Genomic DNA, 16,286 nt, shown 5'->3' with positions numbered 1-16,286 from the left:
GCAATCACAGCCCTCTTGTTTATTATGTTGGGGGCAGAGGAGCTATTGAATGATCTGCTGAGGGCACTTGTACCTTTGAGTGGAGACCTCAGTACGTAGAGATCTGCATTGGTGATTCCTTAAAGCCTTGCCGTTGTTAAAATCAAACATTTCCTCATACAAGATAAGATATCAAACATTTGTATAATATCTTACAAAGTACTGCCATGATATCTTGAGAATTAATGCCTATATGAAAAAAGTCAAGCATGGGTATAGGCTTCACAATATGTTACATTACGCTGTGTTACGATACTTTACACCATGTTATGTTACGCTCCGTTACATTATGCTGCATTGTATGATGTGACTCAACATTATGTTACGCTGTGTGACATTACACCGCATGATGTTATGTGATGCTTCATTGCCTCACATTACATTAAGATGTGAAGATGTGATTTGACGATATGACATGATAATAAAACATAGATAACTTAAAAATAATATAACGTTAACTTTTGGTATCACACGGGGCACAAACCCCTATCTCCTGGGTCAAAATCCTGTGTTTGTTTGACCCATCTGCCCTGCTATCTTTCTCCCACATGGATGTATAAAGAGAACTCTATACAGCATTGGAGGTGGGGTCTCGCTCATTTCTATGAAAAATGCTCAGTGGTGCATGAAGCCAAAAAAGTTTGACTTTTTGTGTAAACCTTCCACAAGTTTTGGCATCGTTAGACTCGTAGAGCAAGTACACGAGAGACTTTCGCCTGCCAATGTCAAACTTATGCAAAAGCTCTTCACTAACTTGAAATGATTTTAATCTTGTGGCTCTGGTAGATTTTAGAATTGTAACCAGACTGTATAGATCAAATCCCAATTAAGAAATAGGTCATTTTGCCCAATGACATCACATGATGGATGTTGTAATTCCTTGATTTGGCCCCTTATGTTGATTTCAAAGCCCAGAGCTATTGCTGAGCTTCTTGTTCTCCCTATGTCTTCTTTGTCACTCTTTGTACTGCATGACCTTATGTTTTCCTTTGCTCTCTTCATATGACGGAGGGCAGCCTGCAAATGCACAGGTCACATGACCACAGCCTCCTGGCTCATGATTATTTAGGTTATATATGAATTATTCTGCATTATTTGTGTAGTGTAAGAAGAGAACAAACAGTGAATGAGAACAGCCTGTTTAAATATGTTGTTGAATACATTGTAACACAAAGGCAATGAAGGCCCTCTTAGTCTCTGGACACACTATCCGCATGCTAAGTGGAGAAGGACATAATGCTTAAGTAGGCATACTGCATGCAGGAAACAAAAGATAAATACTCAATGAACAACAAAAAGTTCTTGTCAAGTGTGTTTCAGTGTGTAGTTGAGAAAAGCTTGCTCACATCACTGCTCCACTTGCTGTCAGTAGTTAATCAACTGTCCGTCACAGCTGATCGTTATCACACCAGCCTGTCTATAAACCTTTTGTTATAAAAACCCTTGCAATTGATCTGAAATGCAAATGCAAACACTTCCTGGATACACTTCACTTCCCCACATCCTGTTATTGACCCTAATGAGTTGCTGCAGTAAAAACACCTTATATGAAATACTCAAAGGCACTCAACCATGCAAATCTTACCTCTTGTGATCATTTTTCATTTTGCTTCTCAGAAATTGTCCTTTTTTTCTAATGCAGACATAAGTGCTGCTATTACTGGACACTAACGTTGTAGTGTAAAATACACAGTCCACAATACAAATCATCCTCAGTACTGCTGCTGAAATCAGCTTTTCCTCCAAGCCTTGATGTTTATGAGAGTTTTTTTTATTGGGTACAGACTTCAGAGGAAGAGCTGTTTGGCAACAGTGAAGAGAGTCCTGCCTTTGTAGAATTCCTGGAATTTCTAGGAGAGAAAATTGAGCTGCACAACTTTAAAGGGTAAGGATCTAACTCTGGCTTGAAGTCAATATTTATATATATACTCTACAGTCCAAGCACAATTTACAGTGTATTAAGCTTGCTACATAAATGATGGTCATGGCACTGCAGTGAATATCTTGTTAGACATGCTTCTGTGTGCTCGCAGTTTCCGTGGAGGGTTAGACGTGACTCATGGGCAGACTGGCACTGAATCCGTCTACTGCAACTACCGCAACAAAGAGGTCATGTTCCATGTGTCCACAAAACTGCCTTACACAGATGGGGACACCCAGCAGGTACTGTAATCCAATACCAGGCTAACACACCTTCCATGATTCACTGCAAGCAGTCAGACAGGTTACCTCTGGTGATTGTAGTACCATATTTTTCATGTACCTCACTGTTGTGCCAAACACCCGCAGCATATATTTGCAAGAACCCACTGCTAGTAAACATGAATCACTTTAAATTTATGCTTTAGCGTCTGCATATGTGAGCTGCACTCCTCCCTCACTGTGATTTAAAGCACATTGGTCACACGGCCGAGTCCGCCTCCCTCTACACCTCACATATTTCACACAAACACTGATTAATTAGCACAAGTTCTCACACCATTTGCTGTCGTAGTTTGTACAAACACAGATGAGGCGAGGTCTATATGCTCAGTCTCCCCAGCAGTAGTGGGTGTTGGGCATCGGTGCTTGTTCAGGTCGTCATGAGGAGAAACAGCAGTCCCTGGTGGTGGTTCACAAACTTAAATATAGTCTGTTGTGAGATGGGGAAAGAAGAATTAAGAGTGAGAGCTTATTTGTAATTATGTGTGCTTTCTACAGTCTATTAACTGCACAAATAAGGGCTAAATTATTCAATAAGAAAACTAATAGTCATTTAATTGGCTTTATTAAAATCAAATCCTTTCCTACACTGCCAGTCAGTAGTTTCACATAATTTATTAGCTGTTCATTTGGAAATATGCTGGACTTGCCAGCTTTGTGTTGTCATTATTGTTAAAAAAAAAAAAGTCTTCTTTGAATCAGACTGGGCTTTATCAACAATTAGTAGGAACCACAGCAAAGGGTTTTTTGTTACTTATTGTCTTCCAAATTCAATTCCAGGGAGCAATACAATAAATGTGTCTTCATAATTTTGGCTCTCCTGAAACCTGCAGATAACAAATGGCATTTACTCATCATCCAGTGCCTGGCATCAGCATTCTTTCATCCTAAAATAATTGTCTTGCATAGCTTGCATTAATTTACCTCTCAATTAATTTGTCATTTAAAAGAAACTTTGGTATTTTCCAACCTGGACCCTATTGTCTCAGGTTTTTGTGTCCAAGTGAGACACTGGTCCAGTATAGGTTAGTTAGGGGTTAGATAGTGGGTTAGGAGGGTGCGCTCATTCTTATGAACAGCTTAATTTTGAACAATCATGAACATTACAATGTTTAGCAAAAATTACCGAAAAAGTCCTTATGTCATTTTCTTGTTGATTCCTTGATCATTTAGTTTGTTTACATGCCTTTTTTGATGTACATTTTTAATTGTTTTTGATGCAATCTCCAGAGGCAATATGTTTTCAGGTTCCCATAGAACTCCTTGAGGGATTTTCTTCAATTTTGGCACAAACGTTCACTCAGACTCAATAAAGAACTGATAAGATTTTGATGGTCTAAGGTCAAACATCTGATTTTAACCAGAAACTGCCCTGAATACACAATAATCAAACCCACTAAGAAACATTAATTAAAGTGAGTATATTTCCAGCATATCTAACTGGGTGAATTAAGGGTGTATTTAAACTTAACCAGAGTTGGCGATAGTTAAAACAGTGCACAGTTAAACTAAGACAATTTTATTGAGTTTTATAGAGTTTTATTTTATTTTTATTTTTATTTATATGTAGTTTGGTGGGTTTTACAAAATTGATTTCGGGGCTGTCTGTGGTTAAACAAAAAGGATCTTTATGACAAAAAGGTTTCGCGGCTGCTGGCTGCAGCACTTTTGCTCAGTACTGTCCCACTTTCAAAAATTGTTGTTCCCATTGGTCACCTAGACACAAAAACATGAGAAAATAAGGTCCAGACTGAAAAATACCAGTCACCTTATATGTTGCAATATATGTGGTTGGTGTGTTGCAGTTGCAGAGAAAGAGGCACATAGGAAATGACATTGTGGCCATCTTATTTCAAGAGGAAAACACTCCCTTTGTACCGGACATGATTGCCTCCAACTTTCTCCATGCCTACATTGTGGTCCAAGTGGTCAACACCTGCACTGACAATGTTCTCTACAAGGTAATTTATCCCCCTCACTGTGTAAGATGACTTTGCCTTCTGTGATTAAAACTTTATTAAACTTTATCTTACTTCTAATTCTAAGGTGTCAGTGACGGCTCGGGATGATGTACCTTTCTTTGGCCCGGCCCTCCCAAACCCTGCTGTCTTTAAAAAAGTAAGAGACAATTTGTAGACTTGGAATACCAAATGCTCTGGCCAGTTTATCATCAGTTAGTTTCCAACATGATGACTTTTCTCTTTGCTCCTCTCTTCCCAGGGCCCTGAATTCCATGAATTCCTTTTTACTAAACTCATCAATGCAGAGTACGCCTGCTACAAAGCTGAGAAATTTGCCAAACTAGAGGTGAGTTGTAGAAAAGCAATTAAAACATTTCTGGCATGTTGAAAATATCCTTTGTTTCATGTCCTTCTTTGTCTATGTATGTGTGTGTATAAGGAACGAACAAGGTCGGCCTTGTTAGAGACCCTTTATGAGGAGCTCCATGTGAACAGTCAGGCCATGATGGGTGTCGGAGGAGACGACGACAAACTGGAAAACGGGAGTGCAGGAGGAGGGGGCTTCTTTGAGTCCTTTAAGGTAACTGGAGAGGCAGCAGCGGAGGTCAGAGCTTCAAAGTGACAGCTTCACTTTCTGCAACTCTCTGCTTCAAAAAAAAAAAAAAGTGAAAAAATACCCAATAAGCTAAAACAGGTTTAAATGAACAAAGTCAAGTCTTACTTGTTATTTTATAAATTCTATATTTCAGTTATAATACTAAGACAGGAACGCTGTTATTTAAACTGACAGCAGTTTTAAAGGCACCATTCGCCCCTAAATCAAAATACATATTTTTCCTCATACCTGTAGTGCTATTTTATAATCAACATTGTTTTGGTGAGTTGCTGACTGTTGGAGATATCAGCTTATAAGGTGTCTTCCTTCTCACCAATATAGTGGAACTAGATGGCACTTAGCTTGCGGTGCTCAAAGCACCACAATGATTCATTTGAAAAACTCAACAGTAATGTCTCTTTCTAGAAATCATGACTCGGTTACTCAAGATAATCCACAAACCTTGTTGTGAGCAGTTTCATGTAGAAACTATTTTCTTTCTACAAAACTTCATCCGCCAGCTGTATCACTGCGCAGATGAAAGCATGTGTATCAACTGCTAGCTCACCAAGCTAAAAAATGTCAAAGCTCAGCTTAGGAGGATGCTTTTAATGTTACATATCCGGCTGTCATGAGCAGGAGCTGGTTGGCAGGTGGAGTTCAGTAGAAAGAAAATAGTTCCTTAATGAAAACTAGTCACACCGAGGTCTTTTGATTATTTTGAGGAACCAGGTCATGATTCTTTTGAGTTTGTCAGTGTAATTTCATGGCATACCATAAGTCGAGCGCCATGTCGTTCCATTATACAGGGGAGAGGGCAGACATCTCTACAACTTTATATCTTTAACACTCAGCAACTCACACCAAGACAACTGAGGTTGAAAATTACACTTAGACGCCACAAGCTTAGACTTATTTCCTTTACAGAAGTAGTTTGACACTTTGTGAAGTATGTCAATTTGCTTCTTTGTTGAAGCGGTTAGCTTTGCTTAGCATAAAGACTTAAAACAGGGGAAAACAGCTAGCCTAGCTCAGAGCCAGACTATTTCCTCAGAAAGAAGAATGCACATTACTTCCGGTAAAACCACAAATTTTATTTTCACACTTCAGAAGCAAAAATATGCACGCACATCCAATCCAAACTTGGAGCAGGTCCCGAACCAAAGATAAAGTAAGAAGTAAAAAAGCAAAAAAATGTTTCACACACTGCAGGGCTATAATTGACCATTAGTGGTCCCATTACCTAAATTTTGTTGTTTTCAAACAGTTAGGCTTACTTTCTCCCCTGAGCTTTATGCTAAGCTAAGAGAACCTGCAGCAGACACATTTGAAAACGCGCTTTTGATCTTCTCATCTATTTTTCAGCCGGAAAGCAAACAAGCTAATTTCTCAAAATGTCAAATTATACCTTTAAGCCTTATTATTAGACTATAGCATCATTGTTAGTGCACAGTAACAGTATAAAATTGGCATCTATAGTAGCCAGTTTTTGTATCAGCTGTCAGATGTGCCTTGTGTGGATGTAAAAGAGGCTGTCTTCTCTCTCAGGATCATTCTTATCTAAATGTAAGCTGTGGGGCTGTAATGGTTTATCAGTCTCCTTCAATCTCTGTTAATTTGAAAGAAGGGAAGCTCTGCTGCTCTGTCCTGCAGGAACACACCACTCTTGGCTTCCCAGCTTTTCTTCCTCATGCCTCCTTGCTGTTTTGTGCTGCTGTGCTCTCTGCATGCTCCAGCGTTCACTCACTAGTCCCTTTTTTTATATGATCCTGCCAGTCATGACAGGAGAGCGAATGGGTAGATTTCTTTCATCATCAGATGCCTTTGCTTCTCCACTCTGCCTGCAAAGAGTGGTACTGGGCCTTAAACCTCTCCTGGCTGCGTTTAAACTGAGTGTGGTCGGACATCTGCGAGCCACTTGGTGCTTCTACTTCCCCTTTCCTGTCTTACCACCTATCTAGCATAATGACTCATCTGAACGCCCCTCCAGGCATTAAAGCTTAGCAGTGTTCTCTGTCGCTTCCTTGTCTGTCAGGATTAGCATCAGGACAGCGCTCTGCCTGTAGTGGTCAGTGTTCAGAGACAGCCCTGAGGCTCCTCTCAGCCTGTAACGCTGCACAGCGATGCCGAGGGGGTCAAGGGGGTCAGCGCCATCTGAATGTATCTCCTCCTCCTCGTCTCTCTCTGTAGCGGGTGATCCGCAGCAGGAGCCAGTCTATGGATGCCATGGGTGTTACTCTCAAGAAGCCACACACATTCTCCACTAGCAGCAGCTTTAACCACGAGCCCGCAGAGAGCCCCAAATTCCCAGGGATAGTAAGTACAGACCCACTCTCGGGTGAGGCGAGTCTCGCTCCCTTTAACTCCCCCCAGCAGTTCGACTAGAGTTCATGCGCCCTCCTCCCTCACTTGCCTGCTGCACTAATTTCTCACAGAGGAAGACTTGAGTGAAGCATTTATGCCACGGGTCTTAAACCTGACTCTCACATTGCATCGGTTTCACTTTGTCTGGCACACAAAATGGACTGACTGGACACCCATAGACTTGAATGCTTCAAGGACACATGGTGAATTTCTCCCCGGGGTTAAAGCTGCTTCTAATACTTGCTGTTTTACCTGTGTTCTCATTGTTTAAATCCCCGTGCATCTGCAATGTTCACAAGTGCTCACTTGAATTCTAATGAATGTGGGATGAGCCCTGTGTGTGTGTGTGTATGTGTATGTGTATATGTGTGCACATTGGGGCCAGAGAAAGAGTGTGAATTTTATTTTTTAATGTTGATTATGAACAAATATTTGTGTCATCAGGTGAAAACCTTGTATCTCCAAAGGGAAACTCTCTGCATTTTGTTCTTAAGTATTCTAGTATTTAATTGGCTCTGTAAACGCTGCAAAAAGTTGAATATTAAACAACAATGTTTTACTTCAGAGAGATGCTTACCAAACAACAACATGCATTTAAATTGTTGCTACAAGGTCTTCACTTAAAGGAATACTTCAACCACCAAATGACCATTCAGATATACCCAATACCCAGTCAGATACCAATACCCAAATGTTTTGGGCCCCCCAATGGCCACTCATATTAGCACATTTTGAATTGACAACTAGAAACCCCTTAAACTTACCATAAATGCACCATACAGTGCAATGCCACTGTCCCAAAAGACCCCTAAGTGGGGTCCCTTCTTGCTACCATATGACAGCTGGACCCTGTTAGGACAGGGCCTCATTGGGCCTCTTTACCTGGGGGCCCCCCACAGTCTAGGATAGCCACTGAGAGTTTAATTTTTCAAGTTGCATGCGCAGTATTTCCTTAACACATGCATTTTTTGGCTAAAAACCCTTAAACTAAACTGAAAGTGAATTTTCTATGCTATCTTCAAAGCCAGACTCCACTGACAAAATCTGAAATTTTACATCACTTAACACCGAAGCTGCTGTTTGTAACAGTCTTGATTGGTTGTTTGTTGGTGTTATTGTGTGACTCTGGTGAATCTTAAACCCTTTAAAACACTACAGTCACAAAGTAACAAAAAAAAACAACTAACTCGAGGCAACGGTAGAGCAGTAGCTCCTGTGTTCAGTGAGGTAAAATCATTGTTTTTGAGTCTGGGTTTGAAGAGACCATAGATTGAATTTTATTTTCAGTTCAGTTTTAAGGTTGTAGCGAAAATTTGGGAAAGTTTGGGAAGCACTGAGCATACGACTGGATAAGGAGATGAGTTGTGTAAGAGTTTAGCCCATTCTTATTCTAAACTCGTAAAATAGCATTGCTCTGTCAGCGCTCTTGGCGTACAGATGTCATGCCAAAAGCCACCTTCTGCATCCACATGCAATGTGCATGGGTGGCATCACTTGACAAACACCACCGACGGAACCGGTTGCAAACGCATGAAACGCCAAAGGACAGTGTCAGGTAATAACACTGCCGGTAACCACGTAACATAAGGAGTGGGAGTGCGCTTATAGGGCAGGCGGGTGGGTCCCACAAACAACCGATTTTCATGCAGGAGTATAGAGTTTGCTTCCTGTGTGGATGTGTGTGTGTTTTTTTTTCTGCACCTTACCACGTGCCTGTTTTGCCTAAACCTAACCATCCGTGACTTTGTTGCTTATCCAAATCACCATGACAGTCTGCCCTGTTGTATAAACATAAGGATCCTGCTGCACCACACGCATTTGTTGACATCATCATAACGGCATCCTGGTCGATGCAGAAGAATACCTAAAATGTCATAGGTAGATGCTAAAGGTCTTTGACAGAGCGGCACCATGTGACAAGTTCGGAGTGGAAATGTGTTGTATGGATATTTTGATATTGTTTTGCCATTGTTAAACACAGACCCCTATGACTTGAATTAAACAAGAATTTGGACCCTCCTTTCACCATGGAGGCATGCAAGAAAAGCAAACTTTTCTTCATAAATTCAACATAACACGAGTTGAGTAACTGATATACAAATAGTTATTTGGGGGTTGAAGTATTCCTTTAACAGTGACTATGCATATGGTTGCTTGTCTAATATATACTGTATATTTGGGGCGGCTGAGGGTATGGTATTTTTTATGGAACTTCTCCCATTTGTATGGAAAGTAAAAATCAAAATTAAACAGACACCAACATTAAAACTGTATTTCCATATCACATTTAAGATTGCCTTTCAAAATAACTAACCATTCTTATTAACCAACACTCTATATTAATGAATATAACACAAGCTTGCTTTTTGCCCATAACTCTGTCTTGTTGTGGAAACCTAATGTATAACATGCTGTATGTCCTCCTCTGCTGTTTTTATCTCCTCTCCATCCTCTTTTTCGCAGGCATATGGCTCACATAACTGACTCATCACTTCTCTCTCCCATTCAGCTGCCTGTGTTGCATCCATGGAGCCAAAAATGTCCCTCTTTGTATTCTCCAGTTAACACATGCTTTGTATTTTCTTTATGACTGACTGCATGGAATCTCATATATATTTGTATATATCTCATGTTCTCTCTTCCTCCCCTCCCTTTTTACCCTCCTCTCTTCTTTTGTCATCTGTCCTCATCACATCTCTCTCTGTTTCTCCCTCTCTTTCTCTGTATCTCCTCTTCCTGTGTGGCTCAGTCATTGCTTGTCCCAGGCAAAAGTCCCAGTAAATATGGACGCCGAGGCAGTGCCATAGGGATAGGAACAGTAGAAGAGGTTCATGTCTAATTCTAACTACTCTCTAACGACTCGTTTCTCCTCTTTGCTCCTTTTTTTTGTCTGCATGGCTCCACTGCATCATTGCCAAACACATTTCTCTGTACATTTCTGTATTCAGCATAGTATGCATTGTGTGTTACAGACAGGATTTAATTGCATAAAGAGCATAATCTCAATCTGTGATAGAACAAACATAGATATAGATATTCTCCTCCACATTTTCTCATTAATTGATCCGTTAATCATTTCCAATCTTTGTGATTTTACATAGACTACCATCTGAAAATCATATAAAGAAACAGTGTGTACGATTTAGGGAGATTTAGTGGCATCTTGTGGGAAGAATGGCGAATTGCAACCACCTGAAACTTCTCCCAGTTAGAATTCCTTCAGTGTTAATTGTTCAGGAGGTTTTTACTGGGAGCTGTATTGTCCGCAGAGGTGTCTTCCTCTCCTAAACAAACAGACCAGGTGATAAAACCAGTAAAAACACGAAATCAAATTGTCTCAAGTTACAAATTAGTGTTTTTCCTATGCTGTTTGGCACATCACAGATAGGCCACTATAGCCCAGAATCTGTCGATGTACCCACTTATTTTCTCTGATAACTTAATGTGAGCTCACCTTTTTTTCTGATCCACACGTTCTGGATGTTTTTACCTTGAGTCAAATTATTTGCAGAGGTTTCCTCCTCTCCAAAAAAAACTGACCCGGTGATTTAAACTGCCCAAAACTCTGAAAAAAGAAGTTTCATGGAGAGGGACTGGTAGCCCAGCACCTGCTAATATGTGTGTGTATTTTCTCTGATATTTTAAGAACATGGCATTCAAGAGGTTTTTACCAGGAGCATAGAGAACTGACCTTGTGATTTAAACCAGTAAAAACACTGAATAAACAAAAAAATCTGATCCTCTATTGGCAGTGAGGGGCAGCTCACTATGATGGCAGATGAAAAAATGCAAATTTCTTCATCTACAGCTGGTGTTTCATTTGTCAGTTTTGAGCTACTGCAGAAACATGGCGTTGCAACATGGCAATTTCTTTAATCGAGGACATGCTCCCTATGTAGATACCCCATTCTGAAGTAACGAATTCAACACAAGGATTCTTATGCTAAGGGGATTATACACTAAAGAAAACGTACTATATTACTATATTGTATTCAGTTTCTGCCAATATTCCCCCTATATCCTACACACTGGACCTTTAAAGTAGTTAGAGATAAGCAGCTCTGTCATATGACTGTAGCACATAGACAGTAAAAAGCCACCTTTGGCTCTTTACTTAACAATATTGTAGATTTTCTTCTATTCTCACTGTCCTATCTGCTCTACTGCAATATATGTTTGCCCTCTGTAGACTTATATGGCTATTCTGTATTTTAATCCAAGCGTGCTTCATTCGCTATTTGTTTAAAATGATGAATATTAATGGTTTAATGACGTCCTTGCAGAGAAATTATGAAAAAAAAGAATCCTCCTCCTACTCTTTGAAGCCACATTGAGTTAAAAGGCTTCTTATTTGAAGAGCTTTAAAAGGGAGATTGAACGAACAAAGCAGTCGCTGAGAAAGCATATTTTGTGGTAGGCCCTGGAGCCTCTAAATCCATCTTTTCATCTCCCGCCTTAGTGTGCCCCATGCTGGCTGAAAGACTGGCACCAGGGCTTGACATTAAGCCTCTAAGTGCATATTTTTTTTTTTTTCATCACAGTAACATCTCAAAAGAGAGCGATGTTACTGATCAGCCTTTTTTCCAAATTATTTCAATAAGAGAGACATTTGAATAGTCAAAAACTCCCTTAGTGATAAATACACAGATTGAAAATTACTCAAAGATATTTAAGATATTAGAAGTACTTTGACTCTGACTGTCTTTCTTCTCTCACTGGCAGTCTTTGATAATCCCGGGGAAAAGCCCGACAAGGAAAAAGTCTGGTCCTTTCAGCTCCAGGAGAAGCAGTGCCATCGGTATCGAAAACATTCAAGAAGTCCACGAGAAGAGGTGAGAAAAAACACCCTGCACATTCTTGCTGTATTTATTTTTGTGTGTACACATCTTGCGTTGTGTATTTTCTAGCTCTCATGTATCTAAAGCCACACTATTGTCCATAATTTACTACAGTTTAGGGACTGTTTGTTGTTTATTAGAAAAGAGGGGTTAAATAACAATGCTTTTGACATATTCACAACTAATGTCGATATTAGAGCTAACGTAACAAGCAAACAGCACAGATGAAGTGATAGTTATCACCACAACAAACAACTAATTTCTTTAGCAAAATGCAAATCCTCATTACAAATCATATTATCGTGTAAGCCATGTTTGCACACATCAGAATATGGATGCATGACAGCTACACGTCCTACCACGCAAAAACCATTCATATATCAATTATGGTCAGACAAAGCAATATAATGACCATTTTTCCACATAAACTGTAGCTGGGCAGCAGTGGCCACAGTATTTTGTTAACTTAGCACAGCAGTCATTAGCTTTTAAAGCTTGCCTTTTGATGATCTATAGTTAAAAGTTAAAGAATGAAATCCTGGAGTGGAAAAGATGATTTTCACTACTGTCATACATGCAGGAGCACAGAATTTCATGTTTTTTTGTTGGATCTGCTTAGTGCAAAGGGTATATTTTTGGCAAAATTTTAAATTGGATATGTACAGTAAAGAGATTTTGATGAAATACTAATTTTAAAAATATATTTGGGGGCTTTCTGCAAGAGCAGCTGAAGAATGACAGGAAAGGGGGCAGAGAGGGAGGGAGTGGTATGCAAAATACCAGAGGTCAAATTCATACCAGGGCCACTGCAAAGGACTCAGCCTCTATGGGGTGCACACTCGGTTGCACATCACATGTTTAAAAACCATCAGAAATTTGACATTTTCTGGCTATGATAAATGGTGTAATTTTGGTGTAAAAAAAAAAAAAAACTACATGCCTTTCATACCTGGCAGGTTTTGGGCTTTAGAGGTTTTTTTTTTTTTTTTTCATGTCCCACCCTTAAGCTTAGAAAAAAAGTCCCTCCTCAGTGCTTAAAAAAGTAACCTGACATGCTCCCCCATTTTACTTCTCATAAAGCACTACTTGTTATCTGTGTATCCACAATTACTGATTTTGTCTCTGTTACACCGCATTTACTTTTCCTCATGCTTTGTACCACATGTCTTGCAGTAGTAGAGAGAGTTCCCCAAATACACAGAAGACCCCTGACAGCGGTCATGTCTCTCAAGACCCCAAATCTGACAACTCGTCCAATCAGAGCTCTCCTGAGGTGCTCACAACCACCAAGAACAGGTGCGTATAATAGATTACAGCCATAACAGATGGGTTATAAATCACAGAATTTACACGTTGTGTTTGTGTAGCTGCTGGGCAGCCCTCAGCTGGGCAGCACGTTAAATGAATGTGTCCTATACATAAGATAAAATCAGGTTTGGCTGTGCTGGAGGGTGATAACCCAGGGTGTAGTTCTTATCTTGGTGGCAGGGCCCCATCCATCCCTGAGGGTCATGACCTTTCCCGCTCCTCCTCCAACGCTAGCAGCTTCGCCAGTGTGGTGGAGGAGAACGAGACAGAGGCCACGGAGGACTACGACACAGGCATGGTGAGTGCTGAATTCAGCCCGTAAAAAACAAGACGAGTGCAAATAAGTGATCTGTTTGTCTGCAGGTCTAATATGCATGTTTGTTTTGCTGCGTGACTCCTTCACACATTCTCCAGGAGAGTCTGTCATCTGCCGGGACGCCACACAAGCGAGATTCCTTCACCTACAGCACCTGGCTGGAGGACAGCGCCAGCAGCACCAGTACCACCAGTCGGGGCAGCTCTCCAGGTGAGAGAGGTGAAATAATTGTAGATGCAGGTCCAAGATATTAGAAAAAATATTCAAAATGTAGAGCTTATAAGAGTTAATAAGTTAGTTAGTTTTTTTGCTCATTCGTATATTTGTTAATTTATTTAATTACTCACATAAATATTTCAAGGGGAGAAAAAGCATTATTAAAAGCAGTGACTCATTATCGTTCATCATGCATGTATGAATGCAGGATGCATCGTGAATTCCTGTTGCTCACTATGAAGAAATAATTAGGCCATTTTAAATGTATGAGATTAAAAAAAAAACAATGAATGAATGTTATCCTATACATCAAGTCCCCCTTGAGCAATCATCATAGAATGAACAGTATATTAGTACTTCTTAAGAACTTTGAAAGAACAATATAAAGCATACAAATCAAATTTTTTCATAATGTTTTCTCCCCTCACTCTCCCAACCTCAAACAAGAGACTATAACAGAAACTAAAGCAATACCCAAAATGATGCTAACAGCTCAATTTTCCATCTTACTATTTATAGATATCCCAAACTGCAATGGACATACAGTTTAATACACTGTTGACTTATTCCTCAGGGCCCAGTAAACCTGAGCGAGGGAAGGGGACAGACGTCCGTATCAAACTGGAACGACCACACGATCATCAGTCCTCATCGGTGAGTCAAACCCAATCTGAACTAAACTGAAACCTTACTTCTTTTTTTCTAGTTTATTTAAAATGGACAGTGCAAATGAAAAATACACAAAGTATAAACATGCCAGAGTTAGCCAGGAGGCTATTTTTCATTTGTAGTCCCTTGGCACAGCACCTTTAAATCACCTTTGTTGCTTGGCATGTTTTTTTTTTACTTTGGATTTTATTTTTCATGTGTTGTTGCTCATGTGTGATTCTTTGTTTTTATTGCTGTTTGTGCGTCTCTGTGTGCAGAACTGTTAGCTCCACCCACCTGGTTGTATCCTGGATCTCCATCTTCAGGTTAGAGTTTCCTCTGTGCCCTCTCACAGTCCGCCATCACTTGGACTTAAACTATGGACAAAGGAACCGCAATATGCATTATTTATTTTGTACTGTATATTGTAGGTGTTATCTGTGTTAACTTTTTTAATTGTGATGCTTGTCAAGATTATGAGGAATAAACAAAACCAAGACATTTAGATGATGGTATGGTTAGAGTGCATTGCAATTTGTGTCAAAAATTTTGACCAAACGTCTCTTTTATTCCCAAAGCATTCCCATAAGTCACAATCCCTCTGGGAGGTGAGACAAGTGCAGGTGTTCGCCATGACCAATCATGAGAAGGACAAAGATGAGGAAGATGAGAAAGAAGAGATGAGGCAGGTGGAGCCTGGCCAGTCTGCTGCTCAGTGAGGGGCAGCGTGCAGCAAATCCAGAAACCTGGAGGACACTGGAGAGAGAGTGACGCTCAAAGAGTCGCCAGCTTTTGCACAGTGTTGTTTCCTTCCACTCGTTTCTTTGCCTGTTCACACATCTGTTGCCTATTGTATGTTTTTTTATCACACCTTTTGTTTCTAAAGTGCACATTTTTATCAACAAATGTAATAGTTTTATTTGTAAAAGACGACACTTTGGTTTAGTGTGTTGTTGAAGCCCAGGTGTGCTGGCTAACAGGGTGAAGATAGTGCCATTAAGCTCTTTGTAGAGATGGTGAGAAGGACTTATGCTGCAACAGAGAGAAGACAATTGCCTAGATGGTTTTTACCAACTCAACCAATGTTTTGGCTCAATAACGATCTCTAATGTATACGTAATACCAAATTTTAAGCATCAAAGATGGGTATTTTCTAATAATCCATGTAATATGATATAGAAATGTTCCGTTGGACGCCGTTAGCGCCCTGACACACCAAGCTGACAGTCTGTTAATGTCAGGCTGTTGTCAATGAGTGTTTGTTATTGTTTTTTCAGCCAATTCAGCATGTTGAAGTGGTGATGTTGCCCGTCATTGAAAGAAATCACTCTGATTGTGAGTTCAAGGAGAGGAGAAACAAAGTGAGTAAAGTAAGCAAACAGCTCATTTTAAGAGAGATTGAAACAAACTTGTAATATTAGGTAAGAATATTGTTTTAGCCGTTTAGCTCTTTAACAGAAGCGATTCATAATTGTTAACTATTTTTTAACTAGTGCACGGTGAATATCTTTTGTTCTCTCAACATCGGGTTGTGTTGTTAATGTGCTAACTGGCGAAATAGCATCTTGAATCTGTCCTCGTTTTGAATGACAAAAACAGACTACCACTATGGAGATATTTTTCTCAAGCACGCGCAGAACTTCCGTGCCGATTGGCCGTCGGCTGTAGTCTTTGTGGTGTGTTCAATGTGACTTTTTTGGCCGAAAACACGGACGACATGAGGCAATGCAACAATCTGCATTTCTTCCAACTAGTTCTTTGATGTCGGTTTGATGTGTCTGGGCCTTAAAAGGGGATTA

The 16,286-nt window shown here is 40.0% G+C and overlaps 1 protein-coding gene across 11 annotated transcripts in view; it reads left to right on the top strand.

Moving 5' to 3' along the window:
* rap1gapa (RAP1 GTPase activating protein a) overlaps positions 1–15,107 on the top strand; it is a 60,395-nt gene extending 45,288 nt beyond the window's left edge. For 6 of the 11 annotated variants that reach the window (XM_042491058.1, XM_042491055.1, XM_042491057.1 and 3 more), the window contains 15 exons: positions 1,824–1,924; positions 2,073–2,202; positions 4,047–4,202; positions 4,288–4,359; positions 4,462–4,548; positions 4,642–4,782; positions 6,988–7,113; positions 9,911–9,988; positions 11,884–11,993; positions 13,173–13,295; positions 13,470–13,605; positions 13,722–13,833; positions 14,414–14,493; positions 14,766–14,813; positions 15,066–15,107. In XM_042491058.1, the coding sequence (XP_042346992.1) occupies positions 1,824–1,924; positions 2,073–2,202; positions 4,047–4,202; positions 4,288–4,359; positions 4,462–4,548; positions 4,642–4,782; positions 6,988–7,113; positions 9,911–9,988; positions 11,884–11,993; positions 13,173–13,295; positions 13,470–13,605; positions 13,722–13,833; positions 14,414–14,493; positions 14,766–14,774 (1,461 nt within the window). In that variant the 3' untranslated portion in view covers positions 14,775–14,813; positions 15,066–15,107. The remainder of the gene's footprint in view (positions 1–1,823; positions 1,925–2,072; positions 2,203–4,046; positions 4,203–4,287; positions 4,360–4,461; positions 4,549–4,641; positions 4,783–6,987; positions 7,114–9,910; positions 9,989–11,883; positions 11,994–13,172; positions 13,296–13,469; positions 13,606–13,721; positions 13,834–14,413; positions 14,494–14,765; positions 14,814–15,065) is intronic. The other 5 variants (XM_042491056.1, XM_042491061.1, XM_042491065.1 and 2 more) reach the window with 5 other exon arrangements.
* Positions 15,108–16,286: the final 1,179 nt, after the last annotated feature.

The sequence above is a fragment of the Plectropomus leopardus genome, chromosome 8 (genome assembly GCF_008729295.1).
Source record: "Plectropomus leopardus isolate mb chromosome 8, YSFRI_Pleo_2.0, whole genome shotgun sequence".
Taxonomy (NCBI): Eukaryota; Metazoa; Chordata; class Actinopteri; order Perciformes; family Serranidae; genus Plectropomus; species Plectropomus leopardus.
Note: the sequence above shows the minus strand (reverse complement) of the source record. Positions and strands in the feature narration are given on the sequence as shown.